The following is a 22,997-nucleotide window of genomic DNA, read 5'->3' as shown; positions in this document are numbered from 1 at the left end:
AAGGAGGATGAGAGGTGACTTGATAGAGGTGCACAGGATGATAAGAGGCATTGATCGAGTGGACAGTCAGAGACTTTTTCCTGGGGCGACAATGGCCAACACGAGGGGACATAATTTTAAGGTGATTGGAGGAAGATGTAAGGGGGATGTCAGGGGTAAGCTTTAAAAAAAAGTGGTGGGTGCGTGGAATGCACTACCAGCAAAGGTTGTGGGGGCTGATAAATTAGGGACATTTAAAAGACTCTTACGTGGGAGGGAAGGGTTAGATGGATCTTAGAGCAGGATGAAATGTCAACGCAACATTTTGGGCCGAAGGGCCTGTGCTGTGCTGTAATGTTCTATTGGTCAGATCCTTGGCATTGTGAATTAGTGTTTTTTTCTCTCTCTGTCAAGCTTGATTTTTGTTTTCCTTCTTTCTTTCAGGAAACAATGGAGTTTCTCAGCAGGAGAAACCTGAGGCAATATGTTTTCAAGGTAAGGCACTTGCATTCACCAAAGCTTGGGCAGCCACTTAGGAGACATGGGATTGGACATGTCCTTGAGAGGGAAGATGGGGGTTGGACAGGCGCCTGAGAGGGAACGTAGGGATTGGACAGGCATTTCGGAGGGAAGGTGGGGATTGGACAGGCATTTCGGAGGGAAGGTGGGGATTGGACAGGCATTTCGGAGGGAAGGTGGGGATTGGACAGGCATTTTGGGGGGAGGGTGGGGATTGGACAGGCATTTCACAGGGAAGGTGGGGATTGGACATGCTAACAGAGGAGTGATTTGCTGTGTTTTGTTCTAGAACATTATCCTTAGTTCGTCCACAATGAGAGACGAGATGGCCCACTACCTGTACGTCCTGCAGTCTGTTTCCCTCAACCTCCTGGAGCCCAGAATGAAGATTCCAATGGACCCCTACAACCAGGTAAGCCGGTACATCCTTGCAATTGGGAGCTCGGTAATTGAGATGAAGACATCTTGGCTGTGGTGTGAATGCCTGCAGAGGACAAGGATGGTATTTACATTAAGGACACAAGCCATTCGGCCCAACAGATTTATGCCAGATGCAGACAACTTATCCCTGCCCTTCTCCTCACCCTATCAGCGTATTCATAGTTTCATAGAGTTATACGGCATGGAAAAAGGCCCTTCGGCCCAACTCGTCCCTGCCAACCCAGGTGCCCATCTGCATTACTTCCACTTGCCTGAGTTTGGCCCATATCCCTCTCAACCTTTCCTATCCACGGACCCGCTGAATATTTCTTGAACGTAATTATACCCGCCTCTACCACTTCCTCTGGCACCACCCTCTGTGTGGGAAAACTTGTCCCTCGGGTCCCCTTTAATTCTTTGTCCTCTCACCTTAAGCCTATGCACTTTAGTTTTAGACACCCCTATCATGGGCAAAAAGGCTGTGACTATCGACACTATCTATGCTCCTCATAATTTTATAAACCTCTATAGGCTCACCTCTCAGCCTCCTTCGCTCCGGGGAAAACAGTCCCAGCCTATCCAATCTCTCCTCATAAGTCAAGCCCTCCAGTCCTGGAGACATCTGTGAGATTCGTTTCTGCACCCTCTCTAGCTTAATCATATCCTTCCAATAGCGTGTCGACCAGAACTGCACACACTACTCCAAGTGAGGTCTAACCTGTGATTTATACAAATTCTTCCACTCCTTTCTCTATCATCTACTGATTTGCTTCCCATTTTATGTAAGTGTGCTGTTTGGATCATGTACTCACCCTGGTCACATGTTCCATAGTCTCCTCCCATTTTGGGTAAAGGAGTTGGCTTCTCTATTCCTTATTGGATTTATGAATGATTCTGTTATACAGGGGGTCCTCGGGTTCCATTCCTGAGAACTGTCTGTCCACTGAACTTTCTGTAAGTTGGAGACAATTTCCCCCCAAAATAATAATGTGAAATCTTTAGTCTAAATAGCCCTTAGGAGCTGTTTGCAAAGAGTAGACCGAGGAACGCCAGCAGTGGTAGGAGTTGTTACCAGCAAGTGAACTGTGACAAATGTTTGTCTGAATGCAGCCCGGGTGGACTGACGGTGGGGGAGCTGATCTTCTCATCAGCGAGAAAACTATCGGCGGGTTAATAAGGGAAAGTTTGCGCTAACGTGAGGTGGTTCAGGGTTGGTGACCAGCCACCCACTGTGAGGCTTGGTTCAATCCGCAACAACAGAGCTGCATTTGCGAACTTGCTCCTTTGTGATCAACTCCCTTGGATGACCAATGGTGATCCATTTGGTTCCCAGCCTCATCCAAGTCCTTGTCATGGGTACACATACCCAGGGTATAAATGCCATGAAAATTAGCATTTTGCAACAGCAGCACAGTACGTTAGTGACATGACAGACATAAATTAACATAAATTGTACTTAACAAAATAAACATAAATAGTGCATCCATTATAAATATCACAGTTGGCATGGATTCAATGGGCTGAAGGGCCTGATTTCCTACGGTGTGACTGTGTGGACATCTACTTCCTGTCACTGACTTTTTCTGTCGTTGAGGTTTCCGTGTCAATTCATCAGCTTGTACCTGCGTTTACCCCGGTTACCCCAAATGGGTCGTGTGCAGCTCCCAGCGTCAGGTTCATGCCCACAGGGCTGCATTCGGGGGACGGGGAAGTCACACGAAGGTATCCGGACACTCACTGTTTCCCATTGATCAATGGAGACTCCATTACAAACCCAGAGAACTGGGGAAAACTGTGAGGGTTCTTTCCCCACCATTCTATGTGGGAGAGAAGGTTTCCTTGAATCTTTTCTGCCAGTACATTCTCACCTCACAGCCTCCTGTTCACCCAATCCAGACCTCTTATTTTACAGAACACAAGAAACTAGGAGCAGGAGTCGGCCACTCGGCCCCTCAAGCCTGCCCCAGTATGATCATGGCTGATTTTCCTTCATCCTGTTCTGAGCCAGTTCCCCAGAGTCTTCAATTCCATGATCTTTCACAAACGTTTCTACTTCCTCTGTAAGTACCCCCAATGATCTCACTTCCACAAGCCTCCAGGGTTGAGAATGCCAAAGATTCACCATTCTCTGTGATAAGAGGTTCAATGCAAACACGTTGAACCATTATACATTAACTCTCTTTTCAGGTTCCTCTCTTCCCAGCCTAGCACCTCTTCCTTCATAACTAAAACACGCCTGTCCTGACTGTGTCCTCATTAAGCCTCTCCACACCTCTCTGGTGTCGTCATATCCCGGCCTGCTTTCCTCTTGTGAATTGCATTGACTACATGATCCCCAGTCAGATTTGCCACAAAGTAGTCGGAAGCCGTGGCCACTTGGTGGCTCTGTCCGCAGCCAGTCTCCCACCATTAGCTTGTGTGCTGTCTACGGGGTCTACCAGCAAATTCATGGAATGGGACAGTGCAGAGGAAAGCCCTTTAGTCAATGTTTCTTTAAGGTCTCCAATTTGTCCCACATTCATTCTCTTTCCCTGTAGCTCCAGAAACCTATCTAAACCTATATCCAAGTTCCTTCTGTAAGTTATCATCGAATCTGCTTTCACTGCCCTTTCAGACAGTGCATTCCCATGGTCGGGGTGTCAAAAACAAGAGGGCACGTGTTTAAGGTGAGAGGGAGGAGATTTAAAGGGGATCTGAGGGGAAAGTTTTTTTTTACACACACAGAGCGTTTGATATCTGGAACGCGCTGCCGGAGTTGGTGGTGGAATCAGATACAATTACTGCGTTTAAAAGGCATTTAGACGGACACTTAAAAAGGCGAGGCAGAGAGGGATACGGTCATAATGCGGGCAAAAAGGTCGGCACAGACTTGGTGGGCTGAAGGGCCTGTTTGCGCTCTGTGACTGTGATTATGACTCTTGAACAAAGCAACTCTTTTCTCTTAGAAAGAATTCTCCTCGTCTCTTCTCTCTTGCTCCTTTGCCAATTATCTTAAAAATGTCATAGAGTGAAAGAGCACAGAATAAGGCCCTTTAGCCCACTGAGTCTGTGCCGACCATCAGCCATCCATTTACACTTATCCTACATTAATCCCATTTTATTCTCCCCACATTGGGCGGCACGGTAGCGTAGCGGTTAGCGCAACGCTATTACAGCGCCTACGATTGGGTATTGATTCCCGCCGCTGTCTGTAAGGAGTTTGTACGTTCTCCCGTGTCTGTGTGGGCTTCCTCCGGGTGCTCTGGTTTCCTCCCACATTCCAAAGACGTACAGGTAGGTTAATTTGGGTTTAAAATGGGTGGCGCGGACTCATTGGGCCGGAAGGGCCTGTTACCACGCTGTAAATAAAATTTAAAAACAATTTATTCCTACCAACTCCCCACCAGATTCTACCACTCACCTACACACTAATTTTCAAAGACCTCTTCTTAGAGAAATCAAAGAAAGTTGTAGAGAAGGGGGAAGGATGGAGTGAACTCCTCCTTGAACAAGTTCCTTTCAGGTACAAGTTTCCACACCAAAAGCAGACAATGAATTCTTAAAATGTCAGTTGACTCCAAGTGCAAGATGGCAAACATAAAACATGTCACTCCATTCACACTGAGCCCTCAGTCACATCAGTCTCCCCAGGAATGATCTGAAATTTGCAGAGGTCCGTCCTTAACTGCAACTTTTTCAGAGTATGTCTCTTATTTTTTTTCCCCCTGTAGGAGCAGAGGGATATGATACACAGTCTGCGCCAAGCTGCCTTCGAGTCCGACACGGACACATCCTCCGGGAACTTCAACACGGACCGGCGAAAATCTTTGTGCGCCCGGGAGTTCAGGAGGCTCGGCTTCCCTGTGAGTTGACCCAGCCTCTCGTGCCTTTTGGCAGAATGTGTGTTGTCCCAGAACTGTTGTCCAAACAGACACGCTGAGCCGGTTCCAGAAAGTGGCCTTTTGGGCGACTCGCTTTTGGGCCTAGTATGGATAAATCTCTCGTCCACTTCCTCATCTATGTGTTCAACAGTGGTCTCCAGTCACATCCTTCCCAGAACATACTGCACCAACGAGATACAATGGTATCTACTCACTGAGAGGGTCCAATCTTCCTGATGGCTGATTAGAAATTCTTGTTCATTTTGCTTTAAAATCTATTTCCATGTGATAAATCAAAGAGATAATTGGACAGTAAATTAGCATCAATAATTTTTCATCAATATTAGCATTTAAGATTCCATTGCGTGTAGTGCCATTTGTTTGCAACACTTCTACATTCCTGTGACCCAAACCTACAGTCAGAGAGTCATAAAGGCCCAGAAACAGGACCACCCCACCATCTACACTGAACCCATTTACTCGCACGTGGTCCATAGCCTTCTATGCCTTGGCAATTCAAGTGCTCTTCCAGATCTCTGCCTCCACCATCCTATCAGGCAAAGCAATCCAGATTCCAACCACCTTCTGGGTGAAAATATTCTTCCTTGTACCCCTTCTCAACGTCATACTCCTTACCTTAAACCTATGCCCTCTGGTTATGGATACTTCTGCTGAGGGGAAACGTTCACTACTGCCACACCTCTGCTCTGGGCATAAGTTTACACTGCCGATATTTGCTGGTGATCCTTGTTTGTCGATGAGTCCTTGTGCCATACGTACAAGACTTCACATAGATGCCGCCTTTTTTTAAGCATGTAGAACGGGAGTGAAGAATCCATCCTGGATTCGGTCTTCTTGCTGATGGAAAAGTTGGCCAAGGTTATCAGAGGCTAGGTGTGGCTATCGGCCTCTGGGACCTAGCCTGGTGAAATCTACCCAGTTGCTGGCTGCTTCCCATTAAAGTTATTTGTCAGTAAGATTCAAAGTACCACTCTCTGAGTTCTTAAATGCTAGTGTTCCCTGCACTGATTGTTTCCTTGTGACTTTCTCTGGCTTTTCTTTAGAAAACTGTTTCTCTTTCAGTCCTGAATTATTGGAATAATTCAAATGCCTGGTCAATATCATGGTTCTTTTTCTTATTAAGTAATCCAAGGGTAGATTCATCCCTCCCCTGCCACACATAACTGGATAAAGAACAGTGATGCACCAGAAAGATATTTCTCATTCTGTGCAAGGATCTTTAGGGTGGCTGTACTCTCTCACAGTCCAAGCCCCTGGAGTCAGAACACTCAGTTAGCATTGACATGACCTATTCTCTCTGGTTTTCTTGTGTTCTAGCCTTCTCCAAGGCTTGAGCCTGGGGCTTTAAGTGCCACAGTACTCTCTCCGTTGGCCCACACCTAATTCAAAGTGGGCATACCCTGGCAAAGTTGGCATTTGTTACCTATGTTTCGATGCAACACATCACTGGGGGGATTGAGAGTTAGCCACTGAAGCGTTAGTGGACTCTCAAACAGGGTAAAGACAGCCAGTTTATTTCTCTTCTGTGAATTCTCAACTTGTACGGGTATCAGTTATTTTATGTAAGCTCACCTCAAATGGGTTATTATTCCACGAATATAGTTACACCATCTATAGTTCAGTCAGAGGTGAAAGTATACCAGTAAGAAAATGCCTGATATGGTCTATACAAATGAGTAAATCTGTAATGTTGGTGTTACAACCATGCCCATACAACATTTAAGTTACTTTCGCCCAGGTTCAGTAATAGATCACCAAACAGAGAGGTAAACCTTTTGCTTATGAGTAGCAACATTGCATGCTTTAGATACAAGAAGCAGTCCTCTGTCAGAGGATGTTGCCCAGGTCCCTCACTGAGATCACTCCCTGATGTCGTCATCACCTCTACCTGATTGGTGTATTGATCCTGGAATCACAATGTGCTGGATTCCCGTCAGCCAGATTGGATCACAGCAACTTGACTAGACACTCTGGAACCAGAATGCTTAATCTTCGTACCTTGTAGTAATTTTCTTAGTCTAATCCCTAGTGCAAGATGTCCTCAAACTAAATGACCACTGTTGGCCTTCCTGGCTCTATTGTTCCGAGCAGTTGCTCACTCTGATTCACATATGACATGGAAAGGTTCTCATCCAGCAGTGCTATACTTGCTGAATTCTCTCCCACGTGTGCTACATGGGCTCATGTGGTCCCAAGTCCGAAGTTTGATCCTCGACTGGTGCCGACTTTAGATCAATTCCCGGCTCCAGACCAATTGGCAAGAGAAAGTTAGTATCTTACTGCGTCCTCTGCACCAAGCAACTTCCACGCTTGGTGATTTCCTCCTCTGTGCTATCTCTTTTCTCATTTTCTTTTCATCTCCCTCTCCATGCAAACAGCCCAACTTGCGTTTGCAACCACCCCCTTGACCTTGGCATCTTAGTGGGCGGACAGCTTCCAGTTTCAACATCACTAAAAGTTACAGTGCAGGACTACATCCATTCAGTGGAAGATAGACTTGTTATACCCCATGCAAAGGAAGATCTGATTGTTGGAGGCTTGTCATCTTAGCCCAGCGACATCACTCTGGATTATTGGCAACTGCCGCTTCCATGATCGCCAAGTCAGAAGTGGGGATGTCCGCTGATGATCTCCCAATGTTCAATTCCATTTGCGACTCCTGAACAACTGCAGCAGTCCATGCCTGAACATAGTAAGACCCAGGCAACATTCAGACAAGGGTTGATGAGTGGCAAGCAACATGCACACACCACGAGTGCTAGGCAGTGTCCATCTCCAGCTACGGAGAGTCCAACCAAATACACTTGACGTCCAGTGCTGTTACCATGGAAATCCTGGGGGTCAGCTTGACTGGACCAGCTATAAAGATAATGTGCCTGCAGAAGAGGCAGGACATCCTGCACTGACTTTCCCAGAGCCTTTCCACCTTCTTGGGCAGACCCCAGGATAACAGTTGACTTGCTTCCAGTTCTATGGGTTCTGAAGTGGCCAGGTCCTATGGGGAGCTGTTGGGTGTTGTGCACATCCCTCCACTGTTTGCACGTGGCCTCTGCGTACTCCTGCCGTGGAGACTGAAGGTAGTCTGTGCCTTCCTGCGTGCTTCTCCCCCATTTGGAGCAGTCGCAGGCCAAAGACTGCCCTGAGTTGGTGAGGACGTTACAAGTTTTCATGGAGACCTTTACAAGGTCCCTGAAGTGTTTTGCCTGTCCTCCTGGAAATCTCCTCTCCTGATGAAGCTCAGCGCACCCTGCGTGCAGTGGAAATCTTGTGTTAGGCACATGGACAATGCGGTCCTCTCACTGGCACTGGTCGAGCAGGATCAGGGTCTGGGAGGAGATGTGCTGATGTTGGTGTGTCTTATCTGTTAGTGGATTTGGAGTTTATGGAGATGACATTGGTGGTGCTTCAGAGCTCTCGGTTGCCCACTATTGACGTCTCCAAGGCATGGAGGAGGGTGAGAATCACTGCTATCCAACAGACCATGCACTGGCTGCTGGATTTGAGGTCTCTTCCCCCCACCAGATGGTGGCTGACGACGCTAGTGCATTGGAAGCAGTAGTGAATTTCATCATCCATCTCTGCCTTCTCCTGAGATAAGGAAAATGATGCCGTTTCTCCAAGGTCCTATCATGGATCTTCATCATCAGGGGTTGGCATTGAACAGAGGGCTGGGTTGGTTGAGGACCTTTGTCCTTGGGATATTCACTTTGAGGCCCATCTTCACACAAACTTCAGTGAGGCGGTCACTTGGAGCTCAGTACGAGCATGTACACGAGTGGCTTGTATGCCATAAATCAATGATTAGAGGTTGGGGTGATCTTGGTTCTGGAGCGGAGACGATGAATGTTGATTCTGCAGCTTATCTCCACTTTGGCCAGCAGTTTTTCAGGGCAGAGTTGCAATAATGTGGTGCAGGAGATTGAGAAGAGAGTTGGTGTAGTGACACAGCGTAGCAGGCCAGAGCAGGGCTTTCCACTGACTCCAACGCACAAGTCAGGAGTTTGATGGCATACCCCTGCATGACTGCAGTTCCAACAACACTCGACAAGCTCAACACCCATTCCATTGAATTCCCGTTACCTAAGTGTTAATCCCTCCCATAATGGCGCACCATGTCCCAGTTACATTGGAAGATTAGCCGAGGCTGCTTCAGCCTCCAAACAGCCCTCCTGCTATCTAAAGGCTGCAGGTAGACAGGAGCATCATCGACTATCTACACCCCTCTAGTCACAGGACATCCTGTCTTGGAAATGTTCTTTCTTTTTTTATTCATTCACTGATTGTGGACATTGCTGGCATTATTTTCCATCTGAGGAGGCAGTTTTGTGTCAGCCGTGTTAGTGGGTCTGGAGTTACAAGTAATTTGGCAGGATAAGGACCAGAGGTCTTCTCTCTGAAGGAGAAGTTTTTTAATGGCAAGTCCAGTAATTTATCAACACTAGCTTTTATTCCAAGTTTAATTCATTACTTGATTTAAGTTCAATGGATATCTTGGTGGGATTTGAATTCGTGTCTTTAGGTTAATTGCCAGACTTCTGGCTACCAGTTCAATAACTTTACCGCTCTGCTACTGCACCCCGAACTGCTGCTAGCGTCAGCTGTGGACCAAAACCATGGGGCATCGGCCCAACAGAACCTTCTCCCAACAAAGGTGGCTCACCAGCTCCCTCTCGAGGCCAACCTGGGATAAGCAATCACTCCAGGCTGCGCAATGATGCCTGGATTTCTGTGAATGAATAAAAAATGGCTTTCAATTACTTCCCTAATTTTTACCTCCCACATCTCTCCCCTCCTCTCTGCCCCCCCTCCTCGCTGCCCCTCGGCCACCCCCCTCCTCTCGGCCACCCCCGTCCTCTCTGCCCCCCTTCTCTGTAATGATGTTTAAAACCTATCTCTTAAATCGGCCTTTCTTGGCACACTACGAGATTAACTCTGCCTGCATTCCTGGGCATTTTGCAGTGTGAGGCACTGTACAAATTGACAGTGTTCGGTGGTGTGTACATCAGCCATGCTCTCCAACCTTACATCACCATCAGCTGCTCATCACGCATGCAAAGTGACACTGGATAAAGCCAGGACCCATCAGCCTGCTGCCCCTTGTCAAAACCCCCGGCCACTGCTTGCCCACACTTGCACATCAGCAGTGGACAACTGCAAAACTGAGGTTCTTTTGGAAGGACAAACCACGTTATTGGTATTAGTTTCCTCTCATGTACCTGTTGTCTTTTCCCATCCTAGAACAACGCCAATCCCTCACTGGACTTCAGTCGAACTCCTCCTGGGCTGCTGCCTCTGGATAACATGATCTACTTTGCTTCCCGCCACTCTGACGCCTACAATCGGGTAAGTTGGCAACATCCTACTGGTTTCTCCCCAGTCTTCCCACTGACTTCCATGCACGCCTGCAGAAATACTGGCTAGGGTCACAGTCGCTCCTACCCTCTCCCTCTTCTCCAGCAGGCTTTCCGAGCTGGGAGGTGCCCGACTCTTCCCCCACCACCAACCCACCCCCCCAAGCTTGTTAGTTGTTAGTGGGAGTTGGCTGACCTCTTCTCCAACCAGATCCAGTAGATGTTGCTTCTTGCTGCTAATGACTACCCGACCAGTCTCAGCGGAGGCTTCAGCTCGTGGTTTCAGGACCGGCGCAAGAATCAGTGAATAATCTCCCTCCCTCTCTCATCCTTCTCCCACCCTCTCCCCCTCTCTCTCCCCCTCTCTCTCCCCCCTCTCTCTCCCCCTCTCTCCCCCCCTCTCTCCCCCCCTCTCCCCCTCTCTCCCCCCCTCTCTCCCCCCTCTCTCCCCCCCTCTCTCCCCCCCTCTCTCCCCCCCTCTCTCCCCCCCTCTCTCCCCCCCTCTCTCCCCCCCCTCTCTCCCCCCCCTCTCTCCCCCCTCTCTCCCCCCCCTCTCTCCCCCCCCTCTCTCCCCCCCCTCTATCTCCCCCCCCCTCTCTCCCCCCCCTCTCTCCCCCCCCTCTCTCCCCCCCCTCTCCTCTCCCCCCCCTCTCTCCCCCCCCTCTCTCCCCCCCTCTCTCCCCCTCTCTCCCCCCTCTCTCTCCCCCCTCTCTCTCCCCCTCTCTCTCCTCCCTCCCTCCCCTCTCTCTCTCCCTCCCTCCCCTCTCTCTCTCTCTCCCTCCCCTCTCTCTCTCTCCCTCCCCTCTCTCTCTCTCTCCCTCCCCTCTCTCTCTCTCTCCCTCCCCTCTCTTCTCTCCCTCCCTCCCCTCTCTCTCTCTCCCTCGCTCCCCTCTCTCTCTCTCTCCCTCCCTCCCCTCTCTCTCTCTCTCCCTCGCTTCCCCTCTCTCTCTCTCCCTCCCTCCCCTCTCTCTCTCTCTCCCTCCCTCCCCTCCGTCTCTCCCCGCACCACCCCTCCCAATTAACAGTTTGTTCTGGAGAACAGCAGCCGGGAAGACAAGCATGAGTGTCCGTTTGGCCGTGGGAGTATTCAGCTCACCATCATCCTGTGTGAGATACTGAAGATCGGAGAGCCACGTGAGTTTATTAAACGTCCTTTGTTGCAGTCTGTTATCTGATTTTTAAAAAAAATTCATTGCTTGGGAGACTGGAGGGTTTATTGTGGACAACAACTTTTGTGAGGTTGGCTTCATCCTGGAACTGGACTGGCAAGGCTCAGAATTTTGACCAAGCTCCATCTTGATGAACTTCTGGTTGGCGTCTCCTGAGGTAACTGACGTCAACTGTGGAGTCTGTAGGTTTGATTTGCCCCTCCTTGTTGTGTGATACCTTGGGCATTCCTCGAACCAACTGACGAACTGACCAGTTACAATTCTGTGGAAAATTGCCCAGGTACGTCCCACAAGGGAAGGTGGTTGTGGTTATTGTGGGGGGGTGAATCATCCCAGCCCCAGGACATTGCCACAGGAGTTCCTCAGGGCAGTGTCCTGGGCCCAACCATCTTCAGCTGATTCATCAATGACCTTCCTTCCACCAATTCCTGAATCTGAGCACTCCCCAAACCCAACAGCCTCTCTCACTCTCCCTTTATGCCTTCCTGCTTTGGCTTGCTATGTTGGAGTGAGCTTCCCTGTCACATGACCTGCCTTCTGTCCATCAGGCTACCTGTGGCTTGATCCCCACTTCAGGAACACTGCTGTAACATCCTGCTGGTTTGCAAACCTTGCAACTACTCACTGACACCACCCAACCCTACCTCCCTTGTCCCTGCACCGAACCCAGGGAAGATCCGGCCCCTCTCAGTTCACAGGTATTAAAAGCAACACAATAGTACAAGTGAGCTCTGTGTGTCTGTGGTTTTGGTACCTTCCCATTAGCATCTTGACTTCTCCTTCACAGCCTCGGAAACAGGGCAAGACTTCTACCCCATGTTCTTTGCCCAGGACAGGGTTTTCGAAGAGTTCTTCTGTATTTGCATCCAGTTGTTGAACAAAACGTGGAAGGAGATGCGGGCCACACAAGAAGATTTTGACAAGGTAACCCATCCAAGGCAGGGCAGACCCGGATAGGGCCAGCACGGGTAAGATGGGCCCAATGGCCTTCATCTGCGCTGCCCTGATCTGTGATTGGTGTAAGTGACATTGGATGGTCGTGTGATGGCTCCCGGGCAATGTACACAGAGGACACTCCATAGGGGACTATCTGCTCTCACAGGAGTCCAAACCACAGACCATTAGGGGAAATTGACTACCGTCCCACCGGTTGTCCTGGCCTCCTGGAAACTGCGGTTGTGCAGAAGGTGCTGCTGAGATGGGCCAGGAACTCTCCAACTGGGACACAATCACAATGAACAGGGGAGCCTCAGCACGGATTGAGTGTGGTCATATTTCCCTCTGGCAGGCTGTGCTATGACATTGGGTATCTGTCATGGAAAAATCTTGAGAATCAATGGCTTGCTATACTTTCTGCTTCGAGCTACTTTTGCCAGTTCCCACTCTTTCCTTCTCCACCTCATCTCCCCCCACCCCTTCCCCTCCCCTCAACACCTCTCCTCTCCCTCATCTACTTCCAGTCCACCTCTGGGTTACAGGCGCAAGGCTGCCTACCCCCATGCCCATGGACGCCTGCCATTGAATTTATGGATCGGCCAGCTAGTCAGCAGTGAGGGAATCGCCACCGACCCATTCCTCTGGGTGCACAGGATAAGTGGACAACCAGCTGTGTGGGGCGGTGGGGGGGGGAAATGGGGCCAATTCTGTCCATGTTGCCAATGCAGGATGGAGACCTGAGGGACTGCAGATGCTGGAATGCAACAAACAATCTGCCTGAAGAACTCAGTAGAAGTCTACAACCCAATGGCATGAATATTGAGTTTGTCCAGTTTTAGGTAAACCCTTATTTTTTTTCCCTACCACCCCCCTTCCGATCGTCCTCTGGTCTTCTAGTATCTGTCCCCTTTCCCTTGCACCCTGCAGCCCCTCCTGGTTCCATCCACTCACTATCACACACACAGTTCCCCCACCCCACTCCCCCACATCTGGTTCTGGTTCCATCTGCCATACACCTCTCCCCTAATGGTTCCCATTCTCACCTCCTTTTATTCCTCAACACTGGTGGGCAGTGTTCCTGCTTATCTCCCTCCAGCGGCTGTCCTTCCCTAACTTTCTTCCCCCTACCTTGCTCCTCAGTTCCCCCCCCCCCCTTTTTTATATATCTTTATTCATCACATGTACATCGAAACACACAGTGAGATGCATCTTTTGCATAGAGTATTCTGGGGGCAGCCCGCAAGTGTCGCCATGCTTCCGGCGCCAACATAGCACGCCCACAACTTCCTAACCTGTACGTCTTTGGAATGTGGAGGAACGGAGCACCCGGAGGAACCCACGCAGTCACACGGGGAGAGAACGTACAAACTACTACAGACAGCGGCCAGAATTGAACCCGGGTCGCTGGCGCTGTAATAGCGTTACGCTAACCGCTACACTTACCGTGCCTGCCTTCCCCTCTTTCTCTGTCTGCCTCCATCTATCATTCACCTGCCACTGTCTCCCAACGCCACCCTGCTCCTCACCCCACCTTGGCACCACCTGCCTGCCATCTTACACCCTCCTCAGTCCAGCAATCACCTTGGACTCCTGTCTCACCACTCCCCATCTCTTTATACCGGCCATCTCCCCTCTCCACTCTTCAGTCCTGATGCAGGGTTTCCACCCGAAATGTCGACAATTACTCCCCCCCACCCCCCACAGATGCTGCTCGACCCACTGAGTTCTTCCAGCAGATCATTTGTTGCCAATGCAATATAGTTGATTCATAACCAAGCAGAATCTATGCTGCCTGTGCCCTGGCACTATCTGACCAAACTGTGTTATAATCCAGGCCCAACTGGTTTATGTTTTAATAAATCTTTGCTTCAGATGAACAAACAATTTTTAAAATGGCTTTGCTTCTGTTTTGGTAGGCAGTAGGCTCTATTGGCTCAAAGCCAAGCGAATAGCTGATGAAGGTTCCCGTGACAAGAGGCTTGACACAGGATGGGTAGGCCCAGGTTTGATTGGACAGCACCAGAACCTATTGTGCTGGGGATGTGCTTGTGTCAGCACAGCCTGTGTTTTGTGAGTCACTGCAGAGAAATTAATAAGCTGCCTCCCAGAATGGTTTCGTTTTAATTTCCGCTGACCTGCCGTGCCAGCCCAGTTACTGACGCACTACAGCGCTTTATCTGACTGGGCAGTTGTGGTGGTGGGCAAGTCCCCTCTGTGGCAGACTGTGGGCGGAACATGTCCTCTCCAGTCACTCACCCAGCAGCAAGCAACACCCGAGGTGCGACTCCCAGCGAGGGCGGCAAGGTAAGGGGCAGAGAATTGTGGACACAGCCCAGTCCATCACGCAAACCAGCCTCCCCTCCACTGAGTCCGTCTACACTTCCTGCTGCCTCAGGAAAGCAGCCGACATAATCAAGGACCCCTCCCGCCCCGGTCATTCTCTCTTCTCCCCTCTCCCATTGGGCAGAAGGTACAAAAGCTTGAGAGCACGTACCACCAGGCTCAAGGACAGCTTCTATCCCACTGTTATCAGACTCTTGAACAGACCTCATGTATGATAAAGACAAACTCTTGATCTCTCAATCTACCTCGTCGTGGCCCTTGCACTTTATTTGTCTACCTGCACTGCACTTTCTCTGTAGCTACAACACCTATCTTCTGCATTGTTTTCTTTTTCACTACCTCGATGTACTTTATGAATAGTATGATCTGTCTGGATGGTACGCAAACTAAAACTATTCACTGTACCTCGGTACATGTTACAACAGTAAACCAACAGCAACACCAAATGGTTGCTGCATTGGTGCAAGTATGTAGTGACTGGTGCTAAAAATGGACCTAGTTCAAAATTGATCCACAAATGGTCAGTCAAATCCCTTTGGATCCCAAGAGCCCACTCCAGAGTTTCCACCTTCATCCCTGAAAGGTAGTTTAGTGGATGGAATCGTACAACCATTTACCCAAGCCACCCCATCTCTCTACTCCAGGTTGTACTGTGGGTGGAACCCAGGCTCAGCTGTTCACCTCTCCTATGAACCTCCCTGTAAAGGTCAGTCCCTCTCCAACCCCAAATGGATTTAGCCACGCTGCACTTATGCTGCTCAGTGTGCTAACAGGAGGGTTGGTGGATACCTGTGGCATTGCTCACAGTTAGTGTGAGATCTGGGGTTATGCTCAATGTGTTTACTAGTTAGGATGCAACTGCTGAGTTCCACCTGGGCTATACTTTTAAGAATATTGCTCATGTGGGAAACTGGTATAAATGGATCCTAGGGTTAAGTGGAAGCTAATTACTGATGGCAAAAGTTTCCCCAGATTGACAGCTGTTCGCTATGTCCCATGCTATCTCTGCAAGTAGATAATGGATCCATAGTTGTATACTGGTTACAATGTGGAAGGAGGCCATTCAGCCTGTTGAGAACAATCCAGCAGTCCTGATATACTCCATATAGCCCTGCAAATTCTTTCCTTTCAGATAAATCTACAGATCCCCATCGAAAGGTACTACTCCTCCACTCCCCAGCTGTGTTTTCCGGACCTGAACTATTCACTGTGTAAAGTAAAAGTTTATCTTCTTTCAATTTTGGTCTTTGGCTAATTATCTTCATTCTAAATCCTCTAGTTCTTGGCCCTTCTGCCAATGGAAAGAATCTGTCTATACCCTTCATGATTTTGAATGCTTTATCTGATTCCCTCACAACCTTCTCTGTGAAGGAGAACAACCCCAAGACTCACCACTCTGTCCAATAACTGAAGCCCTTCATCCCTGGAGTTATTTGATCAATCCTTTCTGCACCCTCTGACTGCTCTCTCTTCTTTTAAACACTGGGTATTGTTCAATGTGTGATGCAGATTGTAATGTCGAGAGTAACGTAAAGAGATGGGAAAATTGGAAATGGATCTGCAATTTGTATCTCGTGTTATACAATCTCAGAATCCCCCAAGTGCTTTACAGCCAATGAACTAACTCGATTTGTAAGGTAGAAAGTTCGGCAGCCGGGTTGTACAGAAGTTCCACAAAAAACAGTGCTGTTGGTTGAGGAGTAGATATTAACCACAGGACCTCCCTAGCTCCTTTCTGGGATTGCACTGTGGGGCAATGGTTTGAACGTTCATCCTGCAGAGGTGGTGCTTCTAACCGTGCAGCACTCCCTCAGACTGCACTAGAGGGTCAGTCTAGACTCTGTGCTCTGGAGTGGGGCTCTGGATGGGAGATGGGAGTGCCTCGCACTGAAACCAGGCTGATCGCACTACTGCCCCTTTGCTGGATGAGCTGCTCGCACTCGGACTGAGGTGCTTTAAGGGGACTGGGGTTTAATGCCGTCCCCCTGTCTTGGCTCAGTTGTTGAGAATGATAGTTGGGTGCATTGGCTAGGGTGGGGGGGGGAGATACAGGGAGGGGAGTCATCAGGGATGTTTGCTGCTTGAGACCCACATCACTAGAATTTGCCTTTGACCCGCAGAGGTTGCCACTACCATAGAGTCTGGTACATAATGGGTTAAAGTTAATCCCACGTCAAATAATATCAATTAAGAGGCGGCAGCAGCTCAGAACAGAAGGGGGCGGATGAACATGTTAAAAAGGTTAAAAGCTCGTGGTCCAGCATTGAGGCTCCCTACACAAGGCGAGGCAGGTAGCTTCCGCCACCCGACCTCCTTACAGAGGCAGATCGAGTGAGCAGGTGCAGGTTGTGTAGTGGGGACCTCTGGAGGGCTAGCTTCTGTGTTTCCCTCTCCCCCCCCCTTGTGGAACAGTCCGATAGATCAGCGCTGGTTCTTCCACTGGGGATATTTTAGTGGACAGAACTGAGCTTGTTTGTGTGTGGGAGAGGTAGGAGGGAAAGAGGAAGAGCATGTCACTGTGGGAGCTTTTAGTGCTGTGATTCACTGAGTCAGTGCAAGAGACCCGAGTGAAGATAGATAGAGGGCGGGTGGGGGGGAGGGAAGCTGTACACAGGGGTGGCTGAGAGGGTCAGTGTGGGGGGAGAATGAACAAGGGTGAGAGCTGAGAGAGAGTCGATGCTGGAGCTGGGAAAAGTCCCGCTTACACTACGTCTTTCATGAGCCTAACCTGGACCGGACTCTTGAAGAGCTTCCTCCTGTGTGAAAAAGGGGAGTTGTTGGGGTGACTGAAAGTTTGGGTTGGGGATCTCTTAACCCTCCCAGATCTGCTGCCTGTGATGATGCTGGAGACTGGGTGAGAATCTCTTGAGGTAGGACATTGCTTGTTTTCACTTTCTCTCTGAAAGCGCTGCGGGACACCCAGATCTGAATAAGGTAGTAACGTGTGGAATACTGGAATCCAGAGGCTGATTTTTGCTATCAATATCTATTTGGAAAGGCTGGATGGAACTTCCTTGCCATGGAGACACAAGAGACTGCAGATGCTGGAATCTGGAGCATCAGACAATCTGCTGGAAGAGCTCAGCAGGTCGAGCAGCATCTGTTGGGGGAGAGGAACTGTCGACGTTGTTTCGACCCGAGACGTCGACAATTCCTTTCCTTCCACGGATGCTGTTCGATCCGCTGAGTTCCTCCAGCAGATTGTTTGTTAATTAAAAGGGAAACACTTTCATGAAACAAGATCCACTTTCTTTATCCCAAGTAATTCCTGAGATCTTCTCTATGGAATGTCTTGGGGCTCAGACCCAATGCATGTCCCCCGTGTATGGATTAATGGGTGATGTGATCCTTCTGAATGGCCCTCCTTCCCTGCCATCTCCATGTGTTACAGGACCTGAACTGAATGAGTTAAGATGCGGATCAGCGTGATCTCATTGAATCGGGGCACACCGCTGAGGGGATGTGTTGTCTACACCTGTTACTTGACCTGCAAGTCTTCAGGCAGGAGTTTGGGATGGTCTCCACCAATCTCACATCAAGTGAAGAGCTGACAGAGTCGCAGAATGGTACAGCACAGAGACAGACCCTTCAGCCCAACAAGTCCCTACCGATCTTTCCTCCCATCTATGTTACTCCCATTTGCTCACATTAGACCCATATCCCTCTATGCCTTGCCTAGTTAAGTGTCTAAATGCCTCCTAAATGTAGTGATTGTATCTGACTGACAGCACGTTCAAGATATCAAGAACTCTGTGTGAAATAAAGAAAATCTTGCTCCCAAGATCCCCTTTGAATCTCCTACCTCTCAACTTAAAACCCAAGTCTCTTGTTTTTGATACACATACCATGGGAAAAAGATTCCATCTAAGCCCTATCTATGCCTCTCATAAACTTACATACTTCTTTCAGGTCACCATTCAGTGTTTGCTTCAGGGAAATCAAGCCCAGCCTATCCAAATCTCTCCCCTTAAGTAGAGTCCTCCAATCCAGGCAACATCCTGATGAATCCTCTGTACACTCTCTCCAACTAGCCTGAGTGGGCTTCAAATGGACGTCCCACCAGATCAAGGGGATACGTGCCAATGGGGTCAATTGCCAATTTCTCGAATGGACTAATAAGTTCAAGGAGGTGGCATTGGTGGCACCTGCATCCATTGCTCACTCCTCTCCATGAGAAGTTGATGACTTCCTATGGGGAAGGTTGGACAGGCTAGGCTTGTATCCACAGGGGAGTGAGAAGACTTGATTAAAACGTATAAAATGCAGAGTAGATGTGAAGAGGATGTTTCCTCGGATGGGAAAATTCTAGCACAAGGGATCACTGTTTCAAAATAAAGCGTTTCCCATTTAAGACACAGATAAAATTATCTTTTCCTGCGGGTGGTGATTCTTTGGAACTCTCTTCAAAGGGCAGTGGAGGAGGGTACTTTGAATATTTTAAGGCAGAGAGAGATAGATTCTTGATAAGCAAGGAGAGGAGATGTTATCGAGGATGGGCAAGAATGTGATGTTGAGGTTAGTCAGGTCAGCTGTGATCTCACTAAGTGGCAGAGTAGGTTTGAGGGGCTAAGCTACGAATTTGTATGTTTGTGTGGTCCCCTTTTAGGGAAAGCCATATGGAAAATGTGTAACAGGAGGTTGATTAAATGTTACATGGGTGTTTGGCAATATTACTTCTGGTAAAGATCAGTTAATCACTGCTTACAAAATACAGCAGCATCGCTGCATGTGATGTTGGCTTTACAGTTAAACCACAGTTCCAGGACAGAGGGTCTTGGTGTGCTAGAGTACGTGGAGAGGGGGAGACGATGGCTGTGGTCAGCATTGACCAGCCAGGAATTTCTCATGCAGGACTTGAGACTGAGCCCCCCGCCACACCCCCCTCCTCCTCTCCCCCCCACCCCCTCCTCTCCCCCCCTCCTCCTCTCCCCTCTCCTCTCCCCTCCTCCTCTCCCCCTCTCCTCCCCCTCATCCTCTCCCCCCTCCTCCTCTCCCCCCTCCTCCTCTCCCCCCCTCCTCCTCTCCCCCCTCCTCCTCTCCCCCCTCCTCCTCTCCCCCCTCCTCCTCTCCCCCCCTCCTCTCCCCCTCCTCTCCCCCCCTCCCCCCCCCTCCTCCTCCCCCCCTCCTCTCCCCCCCCTCCTCTCCCCCCCTCTCTCCCCTCCTCTCCCCCCTCTCTCCCCCTCCCTTCCCCCCTCCTCCTCCCCCTCCTCCTCTCCCCCCTCCTCTCCCCCCCTCTCTCTCCCCCTCCTCCTCTCCCCTCCTCCTCCCCCCCTCTCCTCTCCCCATCCTGAGATTGTGTTGAAATCCACCTTGACCGACAGCATTTATAAGTGAATATCGAATCCATCTTGAAGCTCTCTATTCCACTTCACTCGCCCCGACAACCCAGCCCCTCACCCACCCACCCACCCACTTGCCCTCACAGCACCTCCCTGGCACCACAGAAGTTAATCAGTGGCTGTGGGCAATGAGGGCCGCCTGATTATTTTCAGCCCCCTCTCTGGTCTCTGTCATTTATTTTCCAATCTCTGCATCGATCCGGCTGTCCCAGGCAATCAGCATCAGCGTCTGCTCCTTAACCCTTTCTGTGGGAGGCACCTGTACAATGTTCACTCCAGCCTCCCTCCACCCCTCCCCTGCCTCCTCATCCCTCCCCTCCTTTCACCTCTCTCCATCTTCCTTCCTCCCTCCCCTCCCTCCTCTTCCCTCCCTTCACCTCCTCTCCTCTGTCCTCCTTTCACCTCCTCCACCTCCATCCACTGCCCCCCTCCACCCCACCTGTCCCTACCTCCCGCCACCCTTGTCCTTGCTTCTGTCGCCCTCCCCCACTGTGACCCACTTCACCGTGGCCCGTGACCTTGCCGACGCCCCATTCCCTCCTTGGTTTGGTCAACCACGAAGCTTTCGCAGCTAAGCCTGTTTCCGAAAGGTCTTCAGGTCCCTGAGGATAATTCGGATGCTCCCAGTCTCCTGTTGCTCTAGATTTGTATCTGAGGTCTGATTGGTTTGGAAAAGCCACCAGGAAGCCCTGCCCCACATCTCCAGGATGTCCAGCCAGCCCACAGCAAGTTTCCCATTGCCCAGTGGGTGGTTTGGGAAGGAAAGCCCATTGTCTATCGTGGTGGCATCGGTGGGTACGTTGCTAAACGTGGCATCGAGCAGCGCAGACCTAGATCTGCTCCCCCACCTGGAGCTGGCAGTTGGGTTACAACACCCGGATGAAAGTCTCTGGATATGTGGGGCAGTCAGAGGGAGACTGTGGTGCATGTGGGTCAGTAATGTTCCTCTTAAAAAGGGGCTGTCCTCAGGATTGCTCACGTCCAATGTATCATCTCACTCGAAGCACAGGGCTCCCTCCATTGAGCTGTGATAATCCATTTGGGTCTCTTGAACAAAAACAGAGCATTGGCACAACTCAGTGGGTCACACAGCATCTGTGGAGGCAAAAGATGTGTTGACGTCCTGCATCAGGACACTGCCTTTTGCCTCCCTAGGTGTTGCTTGACCCCCTGAGTTCTGCTTTTTTGCTCCAGATTCCAGCATCTGCGGTCTCTTTTATCTTTTAACCTTGCCTTAGAACATAGAACGATTACAGCACAATTCAGGCCCTTCGGCCCACAAAGCTGTGCCGAACATGTCCCTACCCTAGAAATTACTAGGCTTACCCATAGCCCTCTATTTTACTCAACTCCATATACCAATCTAACAGTCTCTTGAAGGACCCTATCGTATCAGCCTCCACCACCATTTCCGGCAGCCCATTCCACGCACTCACCACTCTCTGAGTAAAAAACTTACCCCTGACATCTCCTCTATATCTACTCCCCAGCACCTTAAACCTATGTCCTCTTGTGGCCACCAATTCAGCCCTGAGGAAAAGCCTCTGACTATCTACCCTATCAATACCTCTCATCATCTTATACACCTCTGTCAGGTCCCCCCTCATCCTCCGTCTCTCCAAGGAGAAAAGGCCGAGTTCCCTCAACCTGCTTTCATAAGGCATGCTCTGCAACCCAGGCAGCATCCTTGTAAATCTCCTCTGCACCCTCTCTATGGCTTCCACACCTTTCCTGTAGTGAGGCGACCAGAACTGAGCACAGTTAACTTGTCTTAGTTCGGTATGATCCTGTTTTATGCAGTGTTGGTGTTAACTGGTTAAAGTACCATTGATCCTAGTGTAAACCATCAATCAGCATACACTTTGAAATCTGAACAGTCTATGGATTCCTCAGTAACTTTCAAAGTGCTCCTTGCCCACGTATGATTCCCACTCTACACTCCCAGCTCCAGTTAATTCTCCCTATCCCTTCCACTTTCCTCTTGAGTTCTTCCTCACCAATCACAAAACCCAGCTAACTGTCTCCTGCAAAGACACTGAGGTGTCCTTTACCTCAAATATACCATGCATTTGAGTCGGTTTGCATCTGTTGTCCATTTGATTGCCAAGCGTTTACAAGTGGCGGCACCTGGAATGTAGGAATCTGGTTAAAACCTCCATGTGAATATAGGGAATTATATTATTTTGCTCTCCAATATTCTGGGTCAGGTTGTATGGATAGAGCTATAGAGTTCTACAGCGCAGAAACGAGCCCTTCTGTCCACCCCCACATCCATGCTGATCTACTTACCCACCTACACTCATGTTGAGTGCTGCCCAGTGGTTACACCACGACTAACCATTACTTTTTAATTTCAGTAAATCTTCAAAGTATTCTCTGCAAAGCTCTGTGTGGCATCTGTGTCATCACAAACAAAGAAGAAGGAAAATATTCTGGTGATCTTGGGTCTGGTTACCTTGTGTTCCTAGAGGGGGTGTCTCTGTGCTTCAATGGATTTGAGTACTTTTGTGGGAGATGTTCCTCTTGGTTTCATCAACTTCTGCACAGTGGGACCGGTACCCAAAATCCATGCTTACCCTGTTCTTAATGAGAATGATGCCCTGTTTGGATTGGTTGCTGTATCTATGAAGCCCTACTTGGATCAGTTGCAGTACCAAATTATGTCCTGATTGCATGGGTTGGCCTACCTATGATGCGCTGTTTGGACTGTTTGGTTACAGAGCCAGTGTGAAGGTTGGTTTGCAGTTCTTTTCTTGCTGAATCTTGATTGTGTTTTCAGAAGGGGAAGAGTATTTAACTGAATGGTCACCTGAACTTTATTTGTTGGGATCTTTTAGCCATGACAGTGTGTTTTATTGTTTCAAGCTCTTGGCTGTTGGCAGTTTGTGAGAAAATACGGAAAATATCTTTGGTGACTTTCTAAGAACTTCACAAACCGGTTGGGAACAGAGGGGGACAGTCGGTCCCTTTGAGCCTGTTCACCCTAGTTAGACAGTTGATCACCAAAAGTTAACATATCTTCAGCAAGCAACTCGAAAGCAAACAGTATGTTGGCCTTTA

At 49.4% G+C, this 22,997-nt stretch overlaps 2 protein-coding genes across 5 annotated transcripts in view; one reads left to right on the top strand and one right to left on the bottom strand.

Moving 5' to 3' along the window:
- elmo3 (engulfment and cell motility 3) overlaps positions 1 to 22,997 on the top strand; it is a 121,362-nt gene that overhangs the window by 76,130 nt on the left and 22,235 nt on the right. The window contains exons 10-15 of one of the 2 annotated variants that reach the window (XM_052028039.1): positions 424 to 474; positions 788 to 910; positions 4,629 to 4,760; positions 10,038 to 10,142; positions 11,176 to 11,284; positions 12,107 to 12,243. In XM_052028039.1, coding sequence (XP_051883999.1) covers positions 424 to 474; positions 788 to 910; positions 4,629 to 4,760; positions 10,038 to 10,142; positions 11,176 to 11,284; positions 12,107 to 12,243 — 657 coding nt within the window. Of the gene's footprint in view, positions 1 to 423; positions 475 to 787; positions 911 to 4,628; positions 4,761 to 10,037; positions 10,143 to 11,175; positions 11,285 to 12,106; positions 12,244 to 17,232; positions 17,469 to 22,997 lie in introns of those variants that run through there. The other variant, XM_052028040.1, reaches the window with a different exon arrangement.
- Positions 11,198 to 22,997, bottom strand: part of fbxl9 (F-box and leucine rich repeat protein) — a 121,798-nt gene continuing 109,998 nt past the window's right edge. For 2 of the 3 annotated variants that reach the window (XR_007957331.1, XR_007957329.1), the window contains exon 11: positions 11,198 to 11,265. The gene's annotated coding sequence lies outside the window, so the exon portion shown is untranslated. Of the gene's footprint in view, positions 11,266 to 21,988; positions 22,065 to 22,997 lie in introns of all 3 variants that reach the window. The other variant, XR_007957330.1, reaches the window with a different exon arrangement.

Source organism: Pristis pectinata, chromosome 13 (assembly GCF_009764475.1).
Source record: "Pristis pectinata isolate sPriPec2 chromosome 13, sPriPec2.1.pri, whole genome shotgun sequence".
Taxonomy (NCBI): Eukaryota; Metazoa; Chordata; class Chondrichthyes; order Rhinopristiformes; family Pristidae; genus Pristis; species Pristis pectinata.
Note: the sequence above shows the minus strand (reverse complement) of the source record. Positions and strands in the feature narration are given on the sequence as shown.